General features: G+C 38.3%; 4 protein-coding genes across 8 annotated transcripts; 1 reads left to right on the top strand and 3 right to left on the bottom strand.

Moving 5' to 3' along the window:
* Positions 1-2372: 2372 nt before the first annotated feature.
* LOC105569186 (LIM and senescent cell antigen-like-containing domain protein 1) lies at positions 2373-5850 on the bottom strand. 2 transcript variants are annotated; one of them, XM_012025404.1, is made up of 8 exons: positions 5614-5850; positions 5107-5208; positions 4782-4895; positions 4400-4512; positions 4126-4318; positions 3679-3820; positions 3164-3422; positions 2373-2955 (listed from the first exon to the last, which is right to left on the bottom strand). In XM_012025404.1, the coding sequence occupies exons 2-8, from the start codon at positions 5112-5114 to the stop codon at positions 2753-2755; spliced, it is 1032 nt and encodes a 343-aa protein (XP_011880794.1). In that variant the 5' UTR covers positions 5115-5208; positions 5614-5850; the 3' UTR covers positions 2373-2752. The 2 variants fall into 2 exon arrangements, with proteins under 2 accessions (XP_011880794.1, XP_011880795.1); XM_012025405.1 differs by lacking the exon at positions 5614-5850 and adding an exon at positions 5398-5480.
* Positions 5851-6538: 688 nt separating this feature from the next.
* Positions 6539-8804, bottom strand: LOC105569188 (THAP domain-containing protein 2-like). Of its 2 annotated transcripts, none has more exons than XM_012025406.1 (6): positions 8621-8804; positions 7779-7984; positions 7555-7698; positions 7055-7386; positions 6733-6850; positions 6539-6655 (listed from the first exon to the last, which is right to left on the bottom strand). In XM_012025406.1, exons 1-4 carry the CDS (start codon positions 8680-8682, stop codon positions 7106-7108), a joined length of 693 nt encoding a protein of 230 aa, XP_011880796.1. In that variant the 5' UTR covers positions 8683-8804; the 3' UTR covers positions 6539-6655; positions 6733-6850; positions 7055-7105. The 2 variants fall into 2 exon arrangements, with proteins under 2 accessions (XP_011880796.1, XP_011880797.1); XM_012025407.1 differs by lacking the exon at positions 8621-8804 and adding an exon at positions 8577-8600.
* A 6561-nt stretch (positions 8805-15365) lies between these two features.
* On the top strand, positions 15366-17369 carry LOC105569185 (phosphatidylinositol-glycan biosynthesis class W protein). The gene has a single exon (XM_012025403.1). It carries the CDS (start codon positions 15473-15475, stop codon positions 17033-17035), a length of 1563 nt encoding a protein of 520 aa, XP_011880793.1. The 5' UTR covers positions 15366-15472; the 3' UTR covers positions 17036-17369.
* Positions 17370-17762: 393 nt separating this feature from the next.
* LOC105569184 (EGF domain-specific O-linked N-acetylglucosamine transferase) lies at positions 17763-22320 on the bottom strand. 3 transcript variants are annotated; one of them, XM_012025402.1, is made up of 11 exons: positions 21760-22320; positions 21164-21687; positions 20739-20945; positions 20481-20629; positions 20248-20411; positions 20045-20165; positions 19799-19952; positions 19518-19718; positions 18749-18882; positions 18572-18674; positions 17763-18190 (listed from the first exon to the last, which is right to left on the bottom strand). In XM_012025402.1, exons 2-11 carry the CDS (start codon positions 21344-21346, stop codon positions 17936-17938), a joined length of 1671 nt encoding a protein of 556 aa, XP_011880792.1. In that variant the 5' UTR covers positions 21347-21687; positions 21760-22320; the 3' UTR covers positions 17763-17935. The 3 variants fall into 3 exon arrangements, with proteins under 3 accessions (XP_011880792.1, XP_011880791.1, XP_011880790.1); XM_012025401.1 differs by having other exon boundaries at positions 21164-21968; positions 22052-22100; XM_012025400.1 differs by having other exon boundaries at positions 21164-22320.
* Positions 22321-25347: the final 3027 nt, after the last annotated feature.

Here is a 25347-nt window from a genome sequence, read left to right as displayed (position 1 = left end):
ACATTAAAAAATGACAGAAACAGAGAATGCGAGTGTGTGTGATGCGTGTACGTTTGTATGCATCGTATGCATGTGGTATGTGTGTAAAAAGTAAAGGAAAAAAAATAATAGCGTTCGAGGCTTTCGCCGAGTGACGGCCGCCGCCGCGCCGATCCAAGTTGAGCCGAGACTTTTTATATACGGAGATCCAGAAAATTTCTTAACAAAAGGAAAACCGCGAAATAAAAAAAAGAGAGAGAGAGAGAGAGCGAGAGGAAGATAAAAACCGAGAGGGCGCGCGGCTTTTGCGCGCCGTATAAAATTAGGAACAATTGTATTATTATTACTATTATCATTATCGCGCGAATTGTATAAAGGTCCTTTGTTTTCTTCGTGATTTATTGTTAACCCGTTGAAGGCTCGCGTCGCCTTTCAATCGCAATAAAGTAGCATGGTCCTGTATTCGCACTCGACGGCGCTCTGGCACAAAATGCGGCTATCTGATTAGATCCCAGAATAGAATCCTACGGTTATACAAGCACATGTATAGGTCTCCCTTCCCGAATTGAAGTAAAGCTCCGTGTAATTGGATAGCCGCATTGTGGAGAATTAGGCGGTGCCGAGCGGGGGCTGCGAATGTAGATTTTTCGAAACCCACTGGCACCGTATTCGCGTTGCGCAATTAGCGCTAAATGTGGTTGTCCACGCTTCAGCTTTATTTTATCCACGTATCGGACCGCGGCCTTCGTGTCGGACGATTAGAGCGTAGAATTAGCGGTCATGTTCAGCGGATTATTTGCGGATTACGCGCGCGTGCGAACCTAGACTTGCTTGTAAAAAAAAAAGAGACTTGTTACTCGCACCGCACATCTAGCGCTAAATGCGACCGATCTTCGATCAGTCTTCAGATTATGATCTTGATCTTCGTACCGTCAATTGTGGCGATTTACCTGTTTGAGTTTCGTGACTTTCGAATGAGATCTATCAGAGACAATCTTACAAAAGCATGTACAAATCATGATGGAAGGCTTAAAGTAGCGTTGAAACCTTGAAAAAGGCCTTTATCGTCTATTTTTTACCCTCTCATTGTAAAACGTGAGATACTTTGGAGAAACTCTATGCATTGCTGACTGACGTTTGGCATCAGTTAATTTGACATTGATACCTGAGATATTTTTTACGACTTCAGAATGTCGTTGAACAAAGTGGAAAGGAAGCTGACACCGCATGGGTGAGTTTCTCTTCCGACTACTGAGAAATTTCTCCTACAAAAGTATTTCAGATACAATAAAAATAGGCCACTTTTTTGCACCATTTAATCTGGCACATGAGATCTCTCACATTCGATCTCGTAATTTTTGATCTTATCTCATAAATATGTTGCCTCTCTGAGATCGACATGATTTTATGTGCTTTTATAAGAGCATAGGTCAGCACGGGGGAATTTCTGTAGATTCCCTTGCCTCTCTGACGTCATCGAACTATATATATAGCCGAATCGATTTATCACACCGCTTTAAAGTTCAGGATCAATTGACCACATTTAGCGCTAAACTCAGCGTTAACCTTAGAATACTAATCATACTTTTAAGTCATTAACACTAATCATACGTTAAATTTACGTATGTTGAGATTTTCCTTAAAAAGAAAAAAAAAGAGAACAAACAAATACCAAGATGAGAGAAATAAACTTTTATTAGAAATAAAACCATGCTATTTTAATGGGGTAAGAAAAAGAAAAGAGAAAAGAAAAGCTGCTGGACTTAAATGCTATTTTTTTATTACGTATTATTAGTATTCTAGGATTAAATGGAAGTGTGAGTGCAGGGATTTCCTTCTTCGACGGATAGTCGTCACGAGATATAATTACGGAAATAAGTAACAATACTTGGCATAAACGAGACAATTAAGGGTAACTCGACGAGAAAAAGAAAAGTAAAACTTGCGGAAAGTGATTACTTTTTAATATTTTTTTATGACCTTGAACGGGTTAAAAAGATTTTAACATGAGTGAGAGTAGAGAACAAGGAGTACGCGTGTGAATATACAATTAATGCCTTGATTTGTAAATAAAACTTCATTACTTCCATTAAATGCCGTTTTTATTGCGCATTCTTTACTGTCGCTGGGCACGATCTTACATTTATCTTACATTTTGTTATCAATTTCCTTGAAAAATCTCGATTAAAATATATATTACAATTAAAGTACATAATTAAAATTCAATAAAATTATATATATGATTATTACATATTTTTGTATAATGCAAACTTATTTTAGATATTAGAAACTCACGGAGTAAATATATTCTTGGCTGAAGTGAATAAATTATTATCTATATCGGCAGTAATTCAGACAAGAACAAATATATATATTGTACAATTTAATATGCTCGTGTCACACGATTATATAAAAGATTATATAAAATGTAAGCTAATGTTATGCTTTACATATACATAATGTTACAGAACTATTGCACTCTCCCCAATTCATAGATGCCAAATTAAAAACTAATATTTCAAATTGAAGAGACATCAATAGTTCTTTCAAATAAGTTACATTGAAAGATAGCGATTGTGTCAAAGTATATATGTATATAATACTTACGATTGACAAAAGAGTAGCTTTGGTAGGTTCTATACAGATTACAATGCAACAAATAGATATATATATATTTCCTTTGCGTCGACATTAAGGCAGATAAGGCACTATAGGCGCGAATGAGTATTGATTAATCTTGAAAGATTCACACGGAAGAGTCCGAGACGTGCGTTTACGCTGGCGGGACCCTCTTGGGATTCAGATCGTACATACGTCGCATCCGCTTCTTCAGCTCCTGCGGGAATTTGTCGTAGCACTTCTTGCAAGCGGGCTTCAAATCGAACTCGAAGAACTTTGTCTTCTGGTTCATCTTCTGGTCGCAGAATGCGCACGCGAAGTGATGGACGCACCACGCCTTGTTCAACGCTGTGAAAACTAGAGAGTACAAGCATTAGATTAAAACAGCGCTCGTAGAAAAGATTCATGTAATTTTTTGCTTCTGATATTGTCAGTCCGAAGTAATTGCAGTCAAAGGCAATAAGACCTGTAGTTCGAGGCACAAATAGCTAGAGAAGGAAACGTTAATTCAAGAAAGAGAATTCGAAAATTAACTTGTGATATCTTTGATATATCTAACACGTACCGTCACCAGATATAACTTGATTACAGACGAAACAGAGATTCCCGAACAATTGGTGATAATGAGTCTCGCAATAAGCGAGACCCTTCTTCTCGTAATGGCGATGGCCCAGGAAGGGTTTCTCGCATTTAGCACAGACAAAATGCTCTACGTGCCAATGCTTGCCGAGCGCCGTTACCACGCGCTCCTCGATGGGACGTCGACAGGCGCCGCAAATCGGGATCCCCATTTTATCGTGGCATCGCAAACAGTACAGCTCGTTCTGTGTAACATAATGTTCGTCATTCAGACCGACTCTTATAAATGTACCGTGCAATTATGAATTTGGAAGTGAAAGCTGAATATCTTATTTCGCAGATTATCTAAAATTTACCGTTAAAATTATGTTATATTTTGTTCGCTAAGATGAACGTATTCATATTTCTTTAGATATAATTTCTCAAAACTGAGGCTTTCATATACAATCATGACGTGTCTGATCGTGATTCACATATTATAAAACGTCAGAGTAATCTTACCATTTCGTTGGCAGCGTAGCCAGGTCGAGAGCGGACTTCTCTAGCCTCAGAATTGAGTTCCACGCCGCAAGTTGTGCAATTGAAGTGATATGGGTGATAAAGTTCACCGCGGAATCGCAAAGGTTTGTCATCGATTACTCCGCTACAAAATTGCAAGAAACGAATATCAATTAAAACATTTGAAACGTGCATTCTTCTATCGCAATAAATTATAGCTCTTTTTTTTCTGTAGACGTTTCAGATTCATTTTTCGACACTTGTAGAAACGTCTCTCCGCCAAGGAGCTACAAGTAGCAGCGCGCGAGAAGAGAATTTAACATCTTTTCTACATAAAATTTAGAAGAAAAGGTTGCCCTAGCATCGTTCTACGTATTTTCATAATTAAACATTTGGATATCAAACTGTATTGTCTCCTAGTATCAAAGACACATTTTGATAAGAACATACTGGCATTGATGGCATATGTGTTTTCCAAGCACCCCGGCTTTCACATTGGCGTTGCACGTGTGGCACAGGGCTCTGCCTTGACACTTGATGAAGCCCGCATCCGCCAATTCGCCGTTACACTCTTCGCAGCGGAAGCACTGCGGATGCCAATTCGAGTTCATCGCCTTAATCACGCGGCCGATGACAAACTCACCTGTCGCAAAGATGACAGTTCGATTAAATACGTTTGAAACGTTACCTCGTATCAGATTAACAGAATTTACGTCCAGCTTACCACACTTGCCGCAGCACGGTGCAAACAGAACGTGAAAATCATGTTCGCAATACTTGTAGCCTTCAAACTCGTAGAAGATCCCGTCTGGAAATGGCCGGAAGCATTGCGCGCACCTATCATCAAAATGACATAAAGCACCCGAAACTCCATAACGCAATTTTTACAGCTACTTTTCTCTCATGGAAAACAGCGAAGAAAGGTATAAGTTTTGAAGTCATATCTAAAATGTCTTTACTCTTCTTTTCTCACACTATTTTATGCAAGACGTACATTACTCGTCTATAGTTATATCATTTTTAACATGTGATAATTACAGGTCAAATAAAAATATAACAACCGCTTAAATACACTATCGTGTGACTGTAACGTCCTGTCGACTTACACGAAACATTGCGGATGCCACAATTCGCCGTTCGAGTTGACGATCTTCTCGTGCGCAACGAAACCTTCTCTGCATCGGGAGCAAGCCATGTGATCCAACGACATCTCTGTAACCCTGTACGTAATTTAATCGTTAAATAACAGAGGTGCGTTGCAACTATGTTGTAATCCACGAGTTTAAACGGATCAGTCATTCCATGGAATTAGTGTGTGGTGTCGTGTATACGTGTGCTTTATCGAGAAAACAGAAGAGAAGTGGTTTTCGGTTTTGAGTTACGTCTCGCACGCAAAAGAGAAATGCTATCTTTCAAGGAGACGGCGCTTACCCTGGCATATTTTAACGGAAGAGGACGGTTACGTTGACAAACACACCTGGCCTGGCCTCTCTTTCTACTCGCCTGCGCTCAATATGCTTCACACTGCGACTTCTATAATCGGAACATTATTAAAAATACGTTAAAAACATAATAGAAGCTATCAGATGTGAATTTAATACACTGCGTCAACAATATCCCAATGTTATCGTCGCAATTCTCGCCGAATCGATCATTTGATCGTCTTTCTGTAAGGTATTTTTCTTGTTCTTTTCTTCCCTATAACTTATTTTTGTTAGCTACCTATTAACTGTCTACTGTCTTCTATATTTATTGAATTGCTTTAAACATTTATTCCAGCTTGATGAAACATAACTTTGGAGCCACCGCTGGGACATCAGTCGCCACCTGACTTAATAATTTTTGCTCGACGAACCAACTGTTAGTCCAAGATTGGCGGTAATGTAAATATTTGGCGGATTAAATGACGGAGAAAACGTAACAGGGCTAAGGCACTACCTATGCGACTGTCACGTAGCCGACACGTCCGTATTCCCGTCGGATTTTAATCAGAGACAGCCAATCCGATCTCAGCGAACGTGGCATGACCTTTTATGAGAACGAACGTAGATCCCGACGGATCCTACGGCGGCTACGGCTCCGTCCTACGCCACACCCTTGGCAAGCGAGGTAAGCGCGATGGTAAAAGTGTAATGACGGCGATGATGTCAGCGTGCAAATTCGGAATCGTCAAGGCGGTTTTTCAGTGCTGAAGTTGGTGGCTTAAACGAGACTACGTCCACGAGACGACCGGCCAATCGTGCGTCTAACGTCCACTTCTTGCTTCTCTCGATTGGACTATACTTTTGGATCTGTGTCGAGAGACATAATGGCCTGCGTTCGGCACTGCAAATCCGAGGCGCGTCGGAGCGCCCTTCCTCCTTCTCCATCTCATTTTTCTCTCTTGTTCGCTCGAATGCAGAAAAGCACTCCGACGCTTCGGATTTGCAATGCTGAACGCAGCTAATGAGATAGAACTATTCTCCAAAGTGTAATTCAATCAGCGCAGAGCGCTCGCCGAGCAGTAGCTGAGTAGCGGAGTGAAACCTGAGAGCGGCCACGCCGGCGTTTTACTTGATATAATATGCTATGCCTATTTTTCAAGCGGGTAATGCAGTGCCCAATTTTGGTTGTGTTCTATTCTATACTCATACTATGAGAATGTAGTACGTACTGTACATAATATACCGAGAATATCTCTGTATCTCCTGTAATATATCAGTTTTCGTATATTTTTAGGATGTTTTCAGAATCATCTTGTACTGTATATTATTTCAGATCATCCCTATAACATTTTTAGTAGTGGTAACAGTACACTTTAGGATAGGAAGGTAAACAGGTAGAAATACGTAAATTGTTGTCGCAGAAAAATCCATAAAACAAATTTTAATAAAATTTTGTATTAAAGCTTGATGTCTACATTTTCATTTTATAATATAGATGTCATTCTTTCCGACATCAGAAGGTAGCAGTGGAACAATTATTCTGGCACAACTAATGTCTGTAAGGTAAATTAAATATAATTATCATATATGTATATTTTAAATTTAACTCCAAAATTAATGTATATATACATACTTTACCATCTCCGCTCTCCCGAGTTCCTTTTCTTATTTCCATTTCATTCATAATAAATAAGATATTAACCACTATTCTCTCGCCTTTCGAACTTAATATTTTAACGGCTCAATACTTTCTGAAATACATTCAGGTTCTCAATCAATGGAATTGTAGCATAACTTTAATATACTTGGTGTATTCAAATCATGCTACACACAGATGTAACACACAGATAAAGACATATTTATCTTCTTACGCTAAATTCGAGATAAATAAAAATGCGGAGTTAACGTAAAGCTTTGTTAAGCTGGTGGATACTGCCAGCTTTTCAACAACTTACCACTTTTTATCACATTCTATAAATTCTTTTACACTCTCATTGGGTATTGAATCAAGACACTTCAGGTAATTTTTTGACATCATGCTGACATCGTAACTCCATTACTGTTTTCTTTAAACCTGTTATGCGTGTCTTGAGACGTTTAAGTTGTTGCTTTTGAAGTTTTATTAACTTTTCCTTATTTTTTAGTAGCTCTTGACTATGCTTGAGTTTTCTACGCAGTAACGATGGAGAGATATCATAACAATGATCATGGTCTACAAAACTTATAAGTTCAGATTTTTTAAAAGTCATTTGTCTGTATCTTTGTAGTGATTTGTCTGTATTTTTATCTGTAAAAAAATGAAAAATCTCTTAATTCTTACCTTATTTGTTATTACAGTTAGTTTCACTACTCATGATAAATGATTTCTCACAAGTAAACTTAATTGCATTAGTCATAGAAATCATATTTTGGTCTACGACTTCCAATGAAATGAGAAACCAATAAAGAAACTTACCTGCTAGGTGCGTTTCAATCTCATTTCTGAATTCATTGCGAAAAGTCTGTTGTGAAAATTTAAACCTGTCTTTATCATTCAAACTTATCTTCTGACTGAATTCTGTTTTGCAGGTAGAAATACTTCCAGTTGACGTCACAACAGCTGAAAAGAACATAACTTTGTTAAGTTTTTATTTTAGCAAGTAAAGACAAATTTGCCAAACGTAGAAACGTAAGTTTTACCTGACTTTGGATTGTCGAAATTTTCAATCTCGAATATCGTTGGAACGCTCCCATCTTTCAACGCCACGTATTTTCCCTTCTTCTTATGAAAACAAGTTTGCTCAAAATGTTGGGAGCACAAAAAACTGCTGTTGTTCGGAGTCCAGTTCTTGATTTTCATATTATCCAGCCATTTCTGTAAAAGATGCGACTTGTCCACTGGAAACCTACGATTGTAATAAATAGAAAATTAATAAAGATATTTTCTCATACAGCACAGAACGTCTCCGACCAATCCAGGTCGTCCCAGAGCAGTCCCCTGAATATCCAGGGCAACTCTAGAACGTCTCGTTGCTATCTGGGACGTCAATGAAAAAACTTAATTTTCTTTGAAGAAGGAATATCCTGATTTTTGCGCACACTTTTGTTTGCAATATATGCGATATAAGAATGGGGATTGTGTTGGAATCAAATCGTGTTGGAATGCTGTTTGGTTTCAATCGTTCTTTAAATATCAAACGGTTAAAACATTCCTCTGTAAATTGGTCAGAGCACAAAGTGGATCACTTGCTTGGTGTCCAATGTTTTATAGCATAATTTTGTAACCACTGTTTTAAAATTTATTGATTGTTGAAAGCAAACCTATAATATAGGGCATTGTAAATCGGAAAATACGGAACTTCCGGTGTCAAAAGGACTGGAAGTCAAAAGTTCGGTCGACGGCACGTTGAAGGCACGAACGAAAAAAAGGGAACTTCGAGTTTCGAACTACGCTCAATTTTATTATTTGTTTCAGATAAAACAACCAGATGAGGTAACCTCTTGTATTTCTACACATGATGTAAATGGGACAATATATTTACTTGTGAAACGTCCGTCCGTTTTCGCGCTTTTTGGCAATATTGCAAAAGTAACATCGTCTCATTCTGCCACATTCACGAGGTAACAACTTTTGACAATTTTTCAATCCTATAGCCTAGTTTATACCGACCACTTGATAGGCGTACCAAGTACTATATCCGTACCCAATCACTTGATACCGAGAGCGGCCACGCCGGCGTTTTACTTGATACCGTTTCAAGAGACTGCTTCGCGCGTCTCTACGTCCATGTTTTACTTTTGGAACTAGTTTGTTATGCATCTTCTGACACTGCCGATGAAGTCACCACTCTGTGAGTCTGTGCGTGTCCACGCTACGCCTATTTCTCCAGGATTGTGCTGTGAAATTCAAAATTACATTAACGTAAGTTATCTGCATGATATTTACATCAACTTTTCTCACGTAGACAACGCAAATCCAATCTGTCGTATTAGCATCTTCAGATAATAGTCAGAACTGCGGATTTCGAAAACTTTTACTTTTCGGGACTTGCGATCTTTCGGCTCCATACGTTAAAGTTGCCTCGTCGTTGTCAATAATGAGTTTAGCGATTCGAGTCTTAAGAGACACGGGACATTATTTGTCAAGTGTATAACACTACCCATACAGCACACAAATGTTGAATCAACGTCTCAGAAACGTTCCGTTACAACATTGCAATATTACGTCAATATTACGAAATGTAAATTCAACGTTGAAAAGATATTGCAAAAACGTCTAATGGCCGCTGAATTGTAATGTCTTGTAAACGTTACAATTCAACATTCAGAAAACATTGTTAAATTATATTCAGTTAACATTGGTCGCGTTTAGCAGAATATTTTTTAGAACTGGAAGTGCTGAAATTGAATTATTCCTCTAATCCAATCTTAGCTCAGAAAATTTCTGACCGTTGCAAAAATATTGTACATATATAATATATACATTTCATAATTATAAATGTTTTAAGTATCTATTTGATTGTCAAAAAATAATAATTTGTTCAAGATTGTTTTAATGTTGCAACAATATAAAGAATTAATGTACAAAGATTCAACGTAGAAAAAATATTTATACTACAACATTCAACATTGCAACGTTTCAGCAGCATTATTTTAACTTTCTGTGCTGTATGGGCTAGCGTTTAATATTTATCTCCCCCCTCTCTCTCTCTCATTAATTTTTTTGTATATTAAGCGAAGTTTAATAGAACTTTATTACGGAACAGCATTTATCAAGTATGCAAATACACTATTAAAATTTTTTTTTAAACTAAGAAAATTGATTTAAAATTGTTTTTTTTACTGAAGCAAATATTTATTCTATTTAAATAAAAATATCAATTTCAAGTAAATCTATGTATTATATTGCGTAAATTAATTTGAAGCATTACATTTTCTACATTCAAATAAAGATTTCATGATATATAGAATAATATTTATTAAATGAAATAATTGTTTTTGTTAAATAAGAAATTCAATTTTCTTCGCTGTGAAAATTGCATCTTATTAAACATTTTATTCTCCTTTTCTAAAAAAGAGATCAATTTAAACTATCGATGAGTAATTACTACAATATAATTAAGCACGAATAAAATTAATTGATATTTAAATCTTCAATTAAACGTATCGCGATGTAATTCGACTCAAAGTTCTGCATTCTGACCAGCATTTATATGATTCCGTTAATAAGAGAAAAATTTCACGATTATATTTCCGTTAATAAACGAAAAACTTGAAAATTATACATTTCAACATCGACACCGCACAATAAACGCAACTGAGTTAACAATTTATCGAGACACAATCGAGACACAGTATCGTTTTGAAGAAGCAATCGTCGCAATGAAAAAGTAATTTCACTCTCGGTATCTATCGCGAGGATTCAGCGATCACGCGACGATATCGTTCGCTAATTATTCGCGGAAAACGATCGAAGTTTCTTCCCGTACTTGTCGCGAACGCGTAAAAAACAATACGATATGCGAAGCGGCGCGGGCCGCTAACTCGGTTCGATTTCGCCGCGTAAACAATCCGGTGTACGGCGTGACTTGTATTTGCCGAGCGCCGTTGGCCGAGCACGAATTCCAAGAAATGACGTACGCGCCGTAGTAAACAACGCGGTCTCGAGCGCCGGTTACAATGACGTAGCACCGTGAACACTTTTTTCGAAAACAGTCTATTGTGCCGAATCAGTCGGCGCGAGTGAGTCGAGCGAGGCGGACGTTCCGCGTGTCGTCGCGTCGCCCCTCGTAACGCGATTACTTTCGACGAGAATCTCGATCATCTACGCAACGCGATCGTCTCGTACATGAGTTTTAACATCTGTCCATCGCGTTTAAAGAATTGTCGCGATCCGTAATCACATCGGTGATGACGAAAACTTATAACATATCGATCGCTTGCCAAGATAATAATCTCTCCAACATTAAACGTATAAAAGTGCGCGTGTAACATAAAGTTTTAATTTTCCTCGCGTTCGGGAGTGCCGTTTTACTCGATCGAATTAAAGACTCTTCAAAGCCCATTTGAACAAGTATTTGTGAAATGTCCGTTCCTGTCGATGGCCACACTTTGGAGATTTGGCAGTTTTTCGACTAAAAAACTCGCCGACTCGAAGTGGAGGCGAACTTGACGGAACAAAATGAATACGTTCACATCGACTTTGTAAACGGGAGTGTAAAATCGCGCGAACGATTTTTGTGTTCTCGCGAGTGCCCTGGAGGATAATCTGAGAGGATGAGCTGGCCCGGGGATGGCATCAGGCGCCGGCGGAGCAACTTTATGGTGAGTGTTAATTTTTCATTTTGTGCCAAATTCATCTTTTCTCCGGTGTATTATCGTGTCGTTTCATTGCGTATAGAATTACTTAGCGCCAGTAATTGAACAACCAATGTAGAAAATTGCATGACAGCCATCGGCCGTCATGCAATTTTCTACGTCGTTTCAGTTCATAATTTCATGAATTTCAAATAATATTTAAAGGACGAGAAGTAATTTGAGATTTTACAAAAGTTTATTCTCGTGAAAATCTCGGCTTTTACGGAACAACTTTCGCGCAATAATCATATAAAAATATCTAACCGAATAAAAAGTTTTATACGCATATAAACTATATCTTGCACTAATTTTAGTTTTCTTGAACGCTATTTTAATAGAAATCTTATATTTTTCTGTTACAGATTCATCGTAGTTAAACTCCGCTGCTGCGCGTTCGTTGGTAAGTCAAATAATTTTTTAACGAGGCAACGAATCTACATTTCGTAGATCGTAGATTGTAGATGATAAATTCTCGTATATCTCGTAGATCCTCTGGGAAAAATTTTGACCGTGTTTTGATGTAGTTAAGCAACTTAACATTTCGGTTATTGCCACTTAAGTGAAAATTATCTTTGCGTTACTGAATATCGACAGAACTAATTGAGGGAATTGATTAGTATTACTTTAATATCTTGGATATAGATAGAACAGCTAATTGTGATTTTTAGTTACGCGGAATAAAATTCGTAAAAGATTAGAGTTACGAACAATCTAAATAATTCGATTACTAATTGTGGGCCCCAAAATGGGTTGCAACTGACTTCTTTTTTCCCAGAGTACATTTCGTAGATCGTAGATTGTAGAACATAAATTAGTATATCTCGTAGATTCGTTGCCTCAAAATTGATAGAGTACAACATAATTTCGTATTTATTTTTATACATTTACTTTAACGAAAGGGAGTGATCGCGATTTTAACTGCGAAGGGTTGGGTGTCCCGTAATTTTCATGCAAAATATGACGAACATTATTAATATATTCGTCGAGCTAATCTCTTGTACTCTATCAATTTTTTATTAACAAATTTATATAAAAATTTATATAATGACGTGAGACTGTATATTTTGTCGAGAACGCTGAAACTTAATATTATTTTCATACATCATTTGAAATTACTGATCAACTGGAATATTCAATTGTCGGTCTATCGAACGGAAAGTCTCTTTACTCTGGGTCTCACGTCATTTATTTTGTATGTGCACCCCGCGATACACTTTCAAGATGCGTCTCGCATGAATACATGCACAGTTGCACGCATCTTCGTATTTTTACGGTTGTTTTCGCGGTCGGTTTTCGCGATTGATTTTTCAAAAGAAGTTCAAGAATCAAGTATATTAAAATATATATAACGCGAAGTAAATTTTGTTTCCGTATCTATATACTTGAATTTTGAATTCGAAGATCGAGTCAACACCTATTCTCCAGCAAATAACGGATGTCGAAATATATTTGATCAGTTTTATACAGTAAATATTTTGAATTAATTTTCTTCTTTAATTAACTTCTCGTGGTCGTGCATTTTTTTTATACGATCGACGCTCGCGTACAGTTCGAACCGTACGAAATATTTGTCGGTAACGATAATCCGACTATGGAAGGAATTTTCTTCCTTCCTGATCTCTGGTCAAAATGACCAGACTGTAAGGCCAGGAGCAACAAAAGGTATGTCCAATCTGGCCCAACGAAGGGATACGCCGAGTTAGTGGTCAATATTGGCCACTTTGATGTATTATGTAAATGTGTACGATATACTCGTATGTTGATTTCTTCTTATGTGCAAAAATTCGGGTGGGTTATATTCTTTCCTTCTTTACTTATTCTTGCATATGTGCAAGATTAAAAAGACCCCTATTAAATCGCGCGCGTATAACTCCAAACCTCTTATAAATCGCGTCGCGGTTTTAACGAAAGACTCGTAGGTTTATTAACAAAAAGGTGAAACGCGGATAGGTAGGAAATGATAGGAAAATTAATAAGACTATACAGCGGAATACGGGTAGGTAGGTACTCGGATAGGCAGGGACAGGGGGACATTACTGCTTAATTAAAAAGATAGATAAAATTATAACTGCAACATATTACCATTAAATATAATTATATTTGCCATTATTTTTAATAAAATACTTTCAATAAAATATTAAGTTTGGTACAAAATCTGATACATTGAATTATACGAAATTGCTAATACACTCACCCGCAAAAAAAATGGGCCACCACATTTTAGCCCAATTTTTCAACATTTTTCAATAGCGATAACTCGGCGAAAAATCGTAGAAAAATGATTAAAAAAGCATTTTGAAGCTTGAAGTTTCAACTTTGAAATGCTGTCAACAATTCTTTAAAATTCGTTTATCTTCCTTGTTCTATGCTTTAAAAAAGAACACATTGTTTTTTTCTTAGAATTACGTATTTTTGACGCTCTGTGGCTGGATAAAAAAAATTTGTTTCGAAAATATCATCTCAAATTTCATAAACTACAACTCTTTGCCTACAAAACGCTTTTTTAAAAATTGTCCTACGATGTTTTTTGACCGAGATATACGATTTTGAAGCTAAACCTGTACTTTTTAGAAATGTTGTAGATACTCGGCGAAAACTCATCGTAGACAAATGATTAAAAAAGCATTTTGAAGCTTGACGTTTCAATTTTAACGTGCTCTAAATGTCCTTTTAAAATTCCTTTATTTTCCTTGTTCGCTGCTATAAAAAAAGAATACATTGTTTTTTTCCTTAAAATTACGTATTTTTGATGCTCTGTAGTTGGGTAAAAAAATTTCTCTCGACAATATCATCTCAAATTCCATAAACTACAACTTCTTGGCTATAAAACGTTTTTTTAATTATTTGTCTACGATGAGTTTTTGCTGAGTATCGACAACATTTCTAAAAAGTACAGGTTTAGCTTCAAAATCGTATATCTTGGTCAGAAAACATCGTAGGACAATTTTTAAAAAAGCGTTTTGTAGGCAAAGAGTTATAGTTTATGAAATTTGAGATGGTATTTTCGAGACAAATTTTTTTATCCAGCCACAGAGCGTCAAAAATACGTAATTCTAAGAAAAAAATAATGTGTTCTTTTTTAAAGCATAGAACAAGGAAGATAAACGAATTTTAAAGAATTGTTGACAGCATTTCAAAGTTGAAACTTCAAGCTTCAAAATACTTTTTTAATCATTTGTCTACGATGATTTTTCGCCGAGTTATCACTATTGAAAAATGTTGAAAAATTGGGCTAAAATGTGGTGGCCCATTTTTTTTGCGGGTGAGTGTAGAAATAAAACATCAATAAAATATGATGACTAATGATAAAAAATCAAACTTTAACATACTTGCTTACAGTCTAATATAACTGTATTGTTAGCAAAATTTTTAGCAATTATACGTATAATTTATATCTCAGTATTGAAATATTTTCAAAATTATGAAAATCCAAAGTCTATATATTTGTAAGAATACAGAAAAATATTTATCAACATTTACGTTAACAAAAGCCACAAGAGGAGGTTTAAATGCATCAATTTTGCGATGAAATCTGCATATACAACGGTATTAATAGTAAAACTTATTAACTATATCAGTTATTATTTTTCGTTATTGAACTGAATGTATATTTAAACTGGTATACATATCATTCTGTACCATTACATTAATTCTTCGATACCTGTAAAAATAATCTCACTTAAACATATCCTTAGAGCTTACAATACGTATTTCTATTAAATTTTTTTTATTGAATAATCTTCGTCGATATTAACAATTTCTTAACTGAGTTATTTTCAATAACGCCTTTACAGCGTTATTCGTCAACACTGCGAATGTCACACCGACTTTGCACTAACACACGTACAAAAATCCTGCGATTGGACATTATAAAAACATGTCGGATGCGCAGTACAGATCGGCGCGAACGTGAAACAAAAGAACGAGTGACCGTACTGGTTACACTGGTTATACTGTGGTTATACTGTGCTCCGACTGCGCGAAATCACAGTTGAGTCCTGGGCGCGCTCGTAGAATGCTTGAAATTCGACTCGGCTATGTCGCCGCCGATGAGCAAGGAGCGATACCGACTGGAGCAAGAAGCGTTCGTCTCCGATCACGGGGGCACGGCGCCGCAAGAGGTGATCTTCACGCTCTTGCCGGCCGTGTGCGGCGTTCTGTTGGCAGCGACGACTCTGGGAGTCCTCAAAAAGTACACGCGCGAAAAGGCGAGAGTCGTCATCGAGTTCACGCTGGCCGTCGTCCCGAGCATCCTGTGCTGCACCGCGTTATCGGAGCACATCGGGAGCGTATGCGTGACGATGATCTCGGTCTCTCTGCTGAACATAATGCTGCTGCTGATGCGCAAGGAGAGCAATCCTCCCAATTTGACTGTGCGGCCGGTTAGCGGCAGGAGACCTTTCATAACTAACTTTCGCGCGTTGATTAACATCATTACCGCGATCTGCATACTGGCCGTTGACTTTCGTATCTTCCCACGGAAGTTCGCCAAGACGGAGGTGTTCGGGCACAGTTTGATGGACACGGGCGTGGGGTTGTTCGTACTGGCGAACGCGTTGGTTGCGCCGGAGGCTCGTGACTTCTCTACCTCCCGTCAAGGAGGATTTCGGGAGACCTTAACGAGAAACATGAAAGGCTGCTTACGAAGTTGCGCGCCACTCCTGGCGCTGGGCCTTGGACGTTTCGCGGTGGTAGAGTACTTGGGTTATCAGAGGCACGTCACCGAGTACGGCGTCCACTGGAACTTCTTTATGACTCTAGCTGTCGTCAAGTTGTTCACCAGTATGATAACCAGCACCGTCAGCTCGAGGTATTCGTTACTCTCGGGTATATGGATACTGTGGATGCACGAATACACCATGAGCACCAAAGGTTTGAAGGCGTGGGTCTTGCGGGACGGGCCGAGGGACGACTTTTTCTCCGCCAATCGCGAGGGTCTGATTTCCGTACCCGGCTACGTGGGGCTGTATTTCGTCGGTGTGGCCATTGGAAGACTGATACACTCGGCGTATCAAAATTCGCACGCGAGACCGAGTACGAAAGTTTCGGTGAAACTGCACGGTTTTGAGTTTGGAGTGCGCTGCAACGAGTCCATGATGTTGTGCATCAAATTATCTTTGATCGCCGCGCAAACTTGCATCGCGACGTTCTTCTGCGATTTCGAGGTCTCGAGAAGACTAGCTAACGCCGGGTACTGCATGTGGATAGTACTTCTAACGACTACGCTACTCAGTTTCTTGCTGCTCGTAGAGATCGTGCTGGACATAATTGATTGCGCGATAAACGAGTCGTGCGATGAAAGCAAAACGGAGAGGATGCGTAAAAGTTTGCGACTGAATTTAAAGAAACACGTGAAGAGCGAGAGAGATGAGAACGAGGCATGTATAATCGGGAGGTCTTTAGAGATTTTTGACGCTGTTAATTACAACGGCCTGTTCTTTTTCCTCGTTAGCAACGTCACGACTGGCCTTGTCAATATGTCAATGTACACGTTATACGCCAAACAATCGGTGGCTCTATTAATATTAATTATATATATGGCTGTGAGTGTGTTTTCAGCATTGATACTTTACAAGTTCAAAATACCGGTCAAACTGTGAAACATGTGCAATAATGATGGCTAGTTTTAATAAATTTATAATTTCGGTCGGAATTTTGACGATCTCTTGCTGAAAACAATACACAGAGGGAATGTTTTTTTAAAATTTATCCTAAAAATAATTTAATCGTGGGGCAACATGGCATTTTAAAGAATTTTATGAGGTTTTTGAAAATTTACCATGCATTTCACTAGTGATTGTACTAACAAGTTTATTTACTAGTAAAATGTATGTGGGAAAAACTCATAGAGTTCTTCAAATTTGTTGTTGTCCCACGATCGCACGATTTTCAGGATAAATTTTAAGAAAAAATTCTCTCCGTGTTTTCTTCCACGAGTCTTTGTTAAAAATATTACATAATTTATATCAAAATGTGTACAGTGAATTTTATGAATATTTTCTTCCGTTTTTCATTATAGAGACTTTACGTTATAGTTCTCATGTGGCCAAATATAGATGCAGTACCGACCAAAATTGTATCATCTTTCGATATTTTGAGCAAAACATATGTTTTAAAGTGCACGAATGAAAAGTCCGAAAATCATGGTGTATTTTGTCAAATTTCATTACCCTTCATGTATACAAGATTGAGCACATTCGATGCACTTTGACGAAAGTCATGCTAAAAAAATCGGAAGCTGATATAACTTTGGTCGGTACTCTAGGTAATAAAAAAAATATATTAACGTTAATTACGAATTAAGGATTAAAAGAAAGTACTGCCAAATGCAACTCAGACATATCGAGATCTCTCGCGCGTTTATTTTACTTATCAAAATAAAGTATGTACATTAGTATAAAACTAAGTATGTATATGTATAAGAAATTTGATCAACAAATGCATTTTAAATCATGTTCTGTTACCATATCTTGTTGTCATAATTTAGTGCCTAGGAGTGTTCACAATTCATCTTTGGATAATATATCCGATTTTTGTAGTCGTATCGGTTCCTTAGCATTGGAAGGTTGTACCGATTCTTCATTATCCGGCGTCCTAGTATCATTTTGTACTTTGCCGTGAGAATTGTTAAACTTCCTAAATGCATTATGGTGCTTGACGTGATTTCTTGCAAGCGAGACGATTCTGAGGAACTCTTTAACGTCGAAGCTATAGTTCGTAAACTTGGCGTGAGCCCCGCCATCGGGATGTGTCCCCTGTAAATTGTATCCATTTAAGCATGTACGTCTATACATATAATAACACAAAGCTTTAATCATAGTTTAAATCAAAGAAAAAATAAAATGGAATAGAAAATATTAAAAATGTCAGAGATATCTGTTATATAGACTCGCTCTTATTTAATACCAAATCTTTGATTCAAATAAAACCAAGTTATAAATATACATTTTAAACACAAAGCTAGAATCATAGTTTAAATCAATGAGAAAATAAAATGGAATAAAAAAGAGTAACAAAAATGTCAGAAGTATTTATTATAGATTCGTTCTTATTTAGTACCAAATTTTTCTTTGATTAAAATAAAACCAAGTTATAAAATCTTATATTACTTTAGCGAAAAATGTATGCAAACGTACCGGGTCTTGTTGCACTAGTTTTGACATATCTTTCCACGTGAGATACTTTACACCCCTCAGCCGTGCAAGATCTTTATAGCAATTAGGATCATCGCAATTGTATCTACGAAAAATAATTGAAATGGTCAATACTATTCACGCAATCGTACATTTTTAATGTTTTAGAACAGAACTTACATTTCTAACACTGCTGCCCAATCTGGCAGAAACATTAAATGCGTCAGGCCAGCGCCGTGGATACCGATAAAAATATCAGAATTCCTAGTGATTTCTAACTGCTTCTTGAATGATACATTTTTATTATACACCACCTGCAACAAGAAATCGGTTGTATAACACGTAACATAAACACGAGGGGGAAACCGCCAACAAACTCTTGTACACCAATGCCCACTAATGCCCAGTGGGCATTGCTTTATCTTATTTTATCTTATTATATCTTGTCTTATCTTATTATATCTTATTTTATCTTATTATATCTTTATAATGCCCCAGTCAGGCCTAATGCCCAAACTAATGCTCAAAAATGCCTAGTAATGCCCAGTAATGTCGCAAATCTGTACACCACAATGTTCTTAGCGGTTTACCCCTTGCATAAACAGAATGTTAATGGTCTTTAATTAACCCAGACAACATGTATGTTTAAACGACGTCTTAAAGACGTCTTTAAAGAGAGATCTTTAAGACTTTACTAAAAGACGTCTATAAGACGTCAGAAGAAAAGAGTTTTAAGACATTGTCAAAAAGATGTCTTTATGACGTCTTATAAAAATATAAAATATTGATTACATGTTAAATAGTATTTATATAACTTTGTAAGTTTCAATTAACACATTTGTTATTGATGACAACTTCATAAGACGTCTTAGAACTGTTCAAGACGTCTTTAAGATGTCTTTAAGACGACATAATGTTGCTCTGGAAAGTCTTTCTATTGGAGCATTACCTTCCTAACTTTATATTCCGGATTCTCCTTTAAAGCGTTCACCAGTTCATTCTCATTTAAGATCCTTCTATACTGAGTATCTCTGCTTAGCAATGTTACACGAATCTTTCGATCTTTCCTTTGATGAAGAGGTATTTGAAGTCGATGCAACACATGATCGCCAAAAGCTTTGAACAATCCGGATTTTTCACAGCCGTAAATCTGAAACAATATTTTCTCATAATTCATATTCATTTTTGGAGCGTAGGGCATCTCGGTGAAATGATATACAATGCTAGTACTAGCGGTGTGTTGTAATATAAACCGAATATCATCCGCGGCAAGAGTGGAAAGACCAAGTTCCTGAAGCACACTGTCTCTCCTCGAAATGTTTTCAAATCCCACAGTGGATTTCTTGTGAATGCGTCGAAGGTATCTTGGAACGCCGATCGATAACTGAAAGCGAAACAGTTCGGTATCCAACGGGTCGTAATCTTCATTTTATGTTCGCGTCAGTTTCGTTTTACGTTTCGATTTATGCTTGTTACCTATAACTTTCCCAGATCATGATGTAATTATCAGTATCGAACGCAGATGGGTGCGAGAGATTCACGTGCAATGATGCGTACAAGTTGAAAAAGTCGCAAAAGTGATGATACATGTTTACTACTAAAACAGAGCGACTTTAACGAAGTGGCGAATATGAGCCGTAACTCACTTGACACTCTTTCGGAAATGCCGTCAAACTTACTGGCATCTATTTTCATGATGAAGGTCGGTTTCTCAATGACGACATCGCAGTCGCCATGAACAATTGGACGGTGAGGTAATTTTCGAAAGTTTCGTATTTCCGGTCCCCAAGACTGCAGCGCGCTAATATGATCCGCGTTCTCCTGTAATCTCTTCACGTTCAGCCTGATCGCAGAAGAGAGAGTCACTTTCCAATTCCTCGCATAGATAATCTGCTCGTTGATATTCACTCACGTGCAGTAGCCGCTAATTTGACCTTCTTTTAACACATCCATTTTGTACCGTAAAGGTTCCTTTCGATTCAGCAAATCTGTGAAGTTTAGCATCACGTTTCTCGCTCTGCAGAACCTCATGTGCTCTGAACACTCCAAGGACGAATCGTCCTGAAAAAAAACCCGAGATATTAAACTATTTTTTTACGATCCCAATGTGACGTTAAATTTATATTACTAGACAACGTATTATAAAAAAGTAATTATCGATTAAACTCACCACGAACAATGGTTCGCACAACAGCATCATCTCTTTTCTCTGATCGCGCACGTATCCGAAGTCGCCTTGCGCATAAAATGTGTCCAACTGAGCTCTTTTCGTGGCAACCCACCCCTTGTGGTCGCCTGGGCAGTGCGGAATAGATAAAGAGTTTTTCGCTTTGCAATCTTCCTCGTAGCCCCAACAAGCTTTAGTACCGAGACTGTCCTGAAACATATTAAAAAGTTGACTTACTTTTAATGATTTACGTAAAAATTATTCAACAAGTTTTTTAAATAAAATTTAGGCGAATAAACGGGTATTGTGCAAATGCAAACTCCACAGAAGTTAATTTCTAAATAAAGTTTTATGGGATATGTCTCAAATGTTGTACAAAAAAAGATTTAAGAGGCATGTTAAGAAATTAGTATTGAATATAATCTTACCTTATATGGACACGCCGCATCATTGCGGCATTTTTCTGCTACCGTGGGAAAAGAGTTGAAGTAATACTTGACGTGCTCGTGCGGTAGATTGATATCTGTGTAATTGCTGCCAATGGCAGTGACCGTGAATGCAAGCAACACTGACACAGGATAAGCCGCGAACAATGTCCTCATGATCATCATGTAAACTACTGCGCGCGACCGTATGTTCTTCGCGCGAGAGGAGCCCCTCGCGCGTCCGTTCCACAACGTTCTCCGCGGTTTGAACGAAAAACGAACCACCTGTGAAGGTGGGTGTATGACCTCACAACCCGCGCATTAACACACATGCGTGGAGCCCGTGCCGAAGGTAAGGTGAGAGGCGATACCGAAGATACTACGTGCGAGATGTGAGTCAGCTCACATCATAGAAATTGCGCACTGGCTCGCCTTGAGCAGACCGCGGAGAGAAGTTTTAATATTTCTTATTTCCTAAATAATACGCCGGCGTTTTTCGACCTGTCGGATCGATAATACAGGTCCATCTGAAAACGGAGTGCTGGATTATTCCCTTTTGAAATAATTACAGGCACATTTTTTGTATTTAATAATTCTACATTCTCGATGAGAGTACTGAAGGGTATTTGTGTCTTAATGTCGAAATCCCTCGGAAAGAAAAGGAAAAAATTTTCTGCCTTCCACGCGGTCTAATACGGTCAGCTGTCTAACGTTTGCAACATGGCCGGTGTACACTGTCACTGTCAAGGATGAGTTATTTGCGAGCACAATTTGTGAACTGTTCTCTTGCCCAGGTGGAATAATTAGTCTGAAATAAGAAATTGAAGTACCCTCGTACAACTCTTATTTGATTCGCGCGACTTCTAGTGCCTGGAAATTTTTATTTTATACCGGAATATTTTGTGAGTCTCGTGGGTTTGGCGAGAAAGCATTTATAACTGATTTGAGTCCCTCTGTGGGATTCTTCTCATAGAATGAACGATAGTATTACCCACAGAGTCCCGGTAAAGTAGAGAAAACGTGAAAGCTTCTATCTACTACCGATATACAGGAGTCGTAAAGGCTGTCCCAACCTTTTACCATAAGAGATGAATTATCGACCGCAACTGTAGCCAATTCGGAAAAATAGAGAAAATCTCGTTCTACATGTCTGAGTTATGTAATATCTAATTACATTTCTTGAGAAATAATTAGATATTACATGATTGAGACATGTAGAACGAGATTTTGTTCATTTTTTCCCGAGTTGGCTACAATTGCGGTCGGTAATTCACCTCTTATGCCCATTCTACACCTAGGGATGATCCTACTTGTGGCTCATCCGATACCCCTTCTATACCTAAAGCTAATCCTACTTGCAGCTTATCCGAGGGAGTAGTATAAAGTGTAAAAGGTTTACACTTTGGTTGGTTTCCAATCGTACCAAAGTACAACTACAGTGTACCCTTTTACACTTTATACTACTCCCTCGGATAAGCTGCAAGTAGGATTAGCTTTAGGTATAGAAGGGGTATCGGATGTGGTAAAAGTAGGATCATCCCTAGGTGTAGAATGGGCATTATAGTAAAAAGTTGGGACAGCCTTTAACGACTCACCCTGTTTACCCAGTGAGAAATTTGTTGAAACAACGTCGAATCGACGAGTCATTTCTCGCTGGGTAACTATCAGCACGTATAGTAATGTAAAGATGAACGATAATAACATACTATAACGGAATAGTTGGATATAGTAAATTGTAGTATTTATAGCAGATAAATAGTTTAACGTTATAGTAGAAAGTAATATAATACAGAAGAATATCAATTGTAGATAAAGTGTTTACTGGAGAGAAGATTAAGGGTAACGCGCAGAGAAATGTATAGAGTGCGGTTGCAGTTATTATTGCGAAGAAATTGGACAAAAGTATTTGTTGGTGGTTTTCATTTATACATTATGGAAAAACAGATAATTGAACGTCACAAATATGAATTAAATTTAATATTAGACATTTACGCACATTTCTATACAGCACAGCAAGGTTTCAGCAGCATTGCAGCAATAATTTATCGCAAGATTGCAACATTGCCTAAACGCTGCGAAATGTTGCTGCAACGCTGCTGCAATCTTGCAGCAACGGTAAAATGTCCGCCTCCAGAAATATTACAATGTAATATTACAGCAGCATTATAGCAATATAATTTTAATTTTATGTTGTTGAAGTATTTTATTTTGTTATCTGAGGACTATATTTCAAAAGCTTGCAAGTGTTGCATTACAAATTTGTGTGCGTATGAAAATTACGATATTATTGTAGAATATAAACGCGCGCGTGAAATGAATGGGCTCCGCTGAAGAATCGTTTGATAAAGACCATTGTCTTAGCGTCGAACGATGGCTTCCGTTATTCGCTATGCTCTTACGTAAATGAAATGCAGAACCCTGAGACGCACCTTATGCTAATCCTCGCGAGATACGTCAAAAACGATTTGGACGTATACGGAAGAGACAGTTCGATCCCTCTCTCGAGGCGTGGCCGACGTATAGATCCTATCTTCGCAGTTTATACGATTTCGCTCGTCGGAGAAAGAAAGAGGTACGGGCTGAATCTAAGGGTCCCCGCATTCACTGGCTCTAATACATCGAGTCCCACACTTTGTTAGGCATGAATCGTTACGCAATCTGGAAGACTCGGATATCAGCTGCGGCTCTCGTTGGTCGCAGGTGTCTTTCTCGGTTCACAAGAGATCGTTGCGATATACAATTAAAGCCACACAGTCCGTATAGCCAGCAGCGAAAGGAGAGCGCGGATTCAAATCTACGGAACTTATTTTAACTTTGAGCGACACCCATTGTTCTCCTTTCTTCTCAATGTTGACGTCGCGGTGGATTAGAATTTGCGGACACCCCGTGCGTTACACAACCAAATCGTTAAGTGTTCGGTTGCGATAGCGCGGATACACACTTGACTATTGAAAGATCGAGGCATGACGAATCTATATGCGTGAGACCGAGCGATCTCGATCTCTGACCGCGAGCGAGTGACCAGCGAGTGATTATCTACGATCGTTCGCAAAACGGAGAATCACCGTAACGACTAGCCCATGTACGTATCCGAATAAATCGACATTGGCAGCTGGTGCCGCGGGCCAATCACGATGATCCACAAATCAATGCTAATCGATGCGAGAGGATCACGGATATCGAGCACGAGAGACAATAGCGTCGATATCTTTGGCGTCAACCTGCCGTACAGCGTGACCCGGAAACAGATCTCGCTATACAAATGTTTTGCATTTATATACGTATGTATAACTTATTCGCTCGTACATTATACGAAGGTCCCTCGGTACGTGTGCACGTAAAAGCGTCGCGTGGTTCACCGGTGTATGTAGATCGTTGCCGATCGGCCGGTAGGGACACACCGGCCTGCCCGAGCACGGATTGCCGCAGATAGATCGAAAGAACGATCTACATCGATCACGATCGCATCACCCCGACCCTCAACCCGATACGGTCGCAACGGTACCTCTCGCTATTTATACCGGTGTGCCCAACTTTATTTCTTCCTGCAAATCCTTTGTCGTCGTGCATCGTTGAGATAATTTTCTCCGGTCGAAGTAGTCACGGCGCGATCACGTTATCTTTCTGAGAGATGTCTTTACTTTGCGACGTGATAATTTACGTGACAATTTCGTCATCCTTTGACTACACACATCGGAGACATTTGACTTTTCATTGATATTTTAAACGAGCAACTGTTATACATGAACAAATAACGTAGTACACACATGCCAGTCGTGAGAAGCAAACGTGGACGTGGGCTATTGTGTTTTTGGTTATCGCGTAACTTTATTCATAAATAAAATATTAATGGCAGATATACTTAGCTACATTGGAAATTAAATGCCACATTTTCCGGATCGCCGGCAGAGACAGACTGAACAATGAATGCAATTATAAACGTATCGTTCATTGTCGCGTCACAGTACCGGAAAACAGGCAATTCACGAGTAAAACCGGTTTACATCCCTGAAATAAGCGGAGCTATTAAGCTCCACGTGTATAGTTATGACCATTGGAACTACTGATTGCTGTCGTTTAAAGTCACGGCGATCGTCGTAAAATTTCTTCGGCGTCGTGGCTCCGCGTAGAGTCGCCCGGCGCTGCGCGGCGATTCGTATCCGCGCGCGCGACAGATTGATTTTGTG

The sequence above is a fragment of the Vollenhovia emeryi genome, unplaced genomic scaffold (assembly GCF_000949405.1).
Source record: "Vollenhovia emeryi isolate VEMERY1.0 unplaced genomic scaffold, V.emery_V1.0 DF939125.1, whole genome shotgun sequence".
Taxonomy (NCBI): domain Eukaryota; kingdom Metazoa; phylum Arthropoda; class Insecta; order Hymenoptera; family Formicidae; genus Vollenhovia; species Vollenhovia emeryi.
Note: the sequence above shows the minus strand (reverse complement) of the source record. Positions and strands in the feature narration are given on the sequence as shown.

Excerpts from the sequence above, each read along its gene's own strand:
- LOC105569188 (XM_012025406.1), bottom strand. The coding sequence starts at position 8,682 with ATGAGACGATGTTACTTTTGCAATATTGCCAAAAAGCGCGAAAACGGA. Across the intron at positions 7,699-7,778 it reads TTTCGACAATCCAAAGTCAG|CTGTTGTGACGTCAACTGGA; the intron begins GTAAAACTTACG and ends TGTTCTTTTCAG. Across the intron at positions 7,387-7,554 it reads GATTGAAACGCACCTAGCAG|ATAAAAATACAGACAAATCA; the intron begins GTAAGTTTCTTT and ends ATTTTTTTACAG.
- LOC105569186 (XM_012025404.1), bottom strand. Across the intron at positions 4,513-4,781 it reads TGGCATCCGCAATGTTTCGT|GTGCGCGCAATGCTTCCGGC; the intron begins GTAAGTCGACAG and ends TTTTGATGATAG. Across the intron at positions 2,956-3,163 it reads TCAAGTTATATCTGGTGACG|TTTTCACAGCGTTGAACAAG; the intron begins GTACGTGTTAGA and ends TGTACTCTCTAG.
- LOC105569184 (XM_012025400.1), bottom strand. The coding sequence starts at position 21,346 with ATGATGATCATGAGGACATTGTTCGCGGCTTATCCTGTGTCAGTGTTG. Across the intron at positions 20,946-21,163 it reads ATGCGGCGTGTCCATATAAG|GACAGTCTCGGTACTAAAGC; the intron begins GTAAGATTATAT and ends AATATGTTTCAG. Across the intron at positions 19,953-20,044 it reads ATGATCTGGGAAAGTTATAG|TTATCGATCGGCGTTCCAAG; the intron begins GTAACAAGCATA and ends TTTCGCTTTCAG.
- LOC105569185 (XM_012025403.1), top strand. The coding sequence starts at position 15,473 with ATGTCGCCGCCGATGAGCAAGGAGCGATACCGACTGGAGCAAGAAGCG.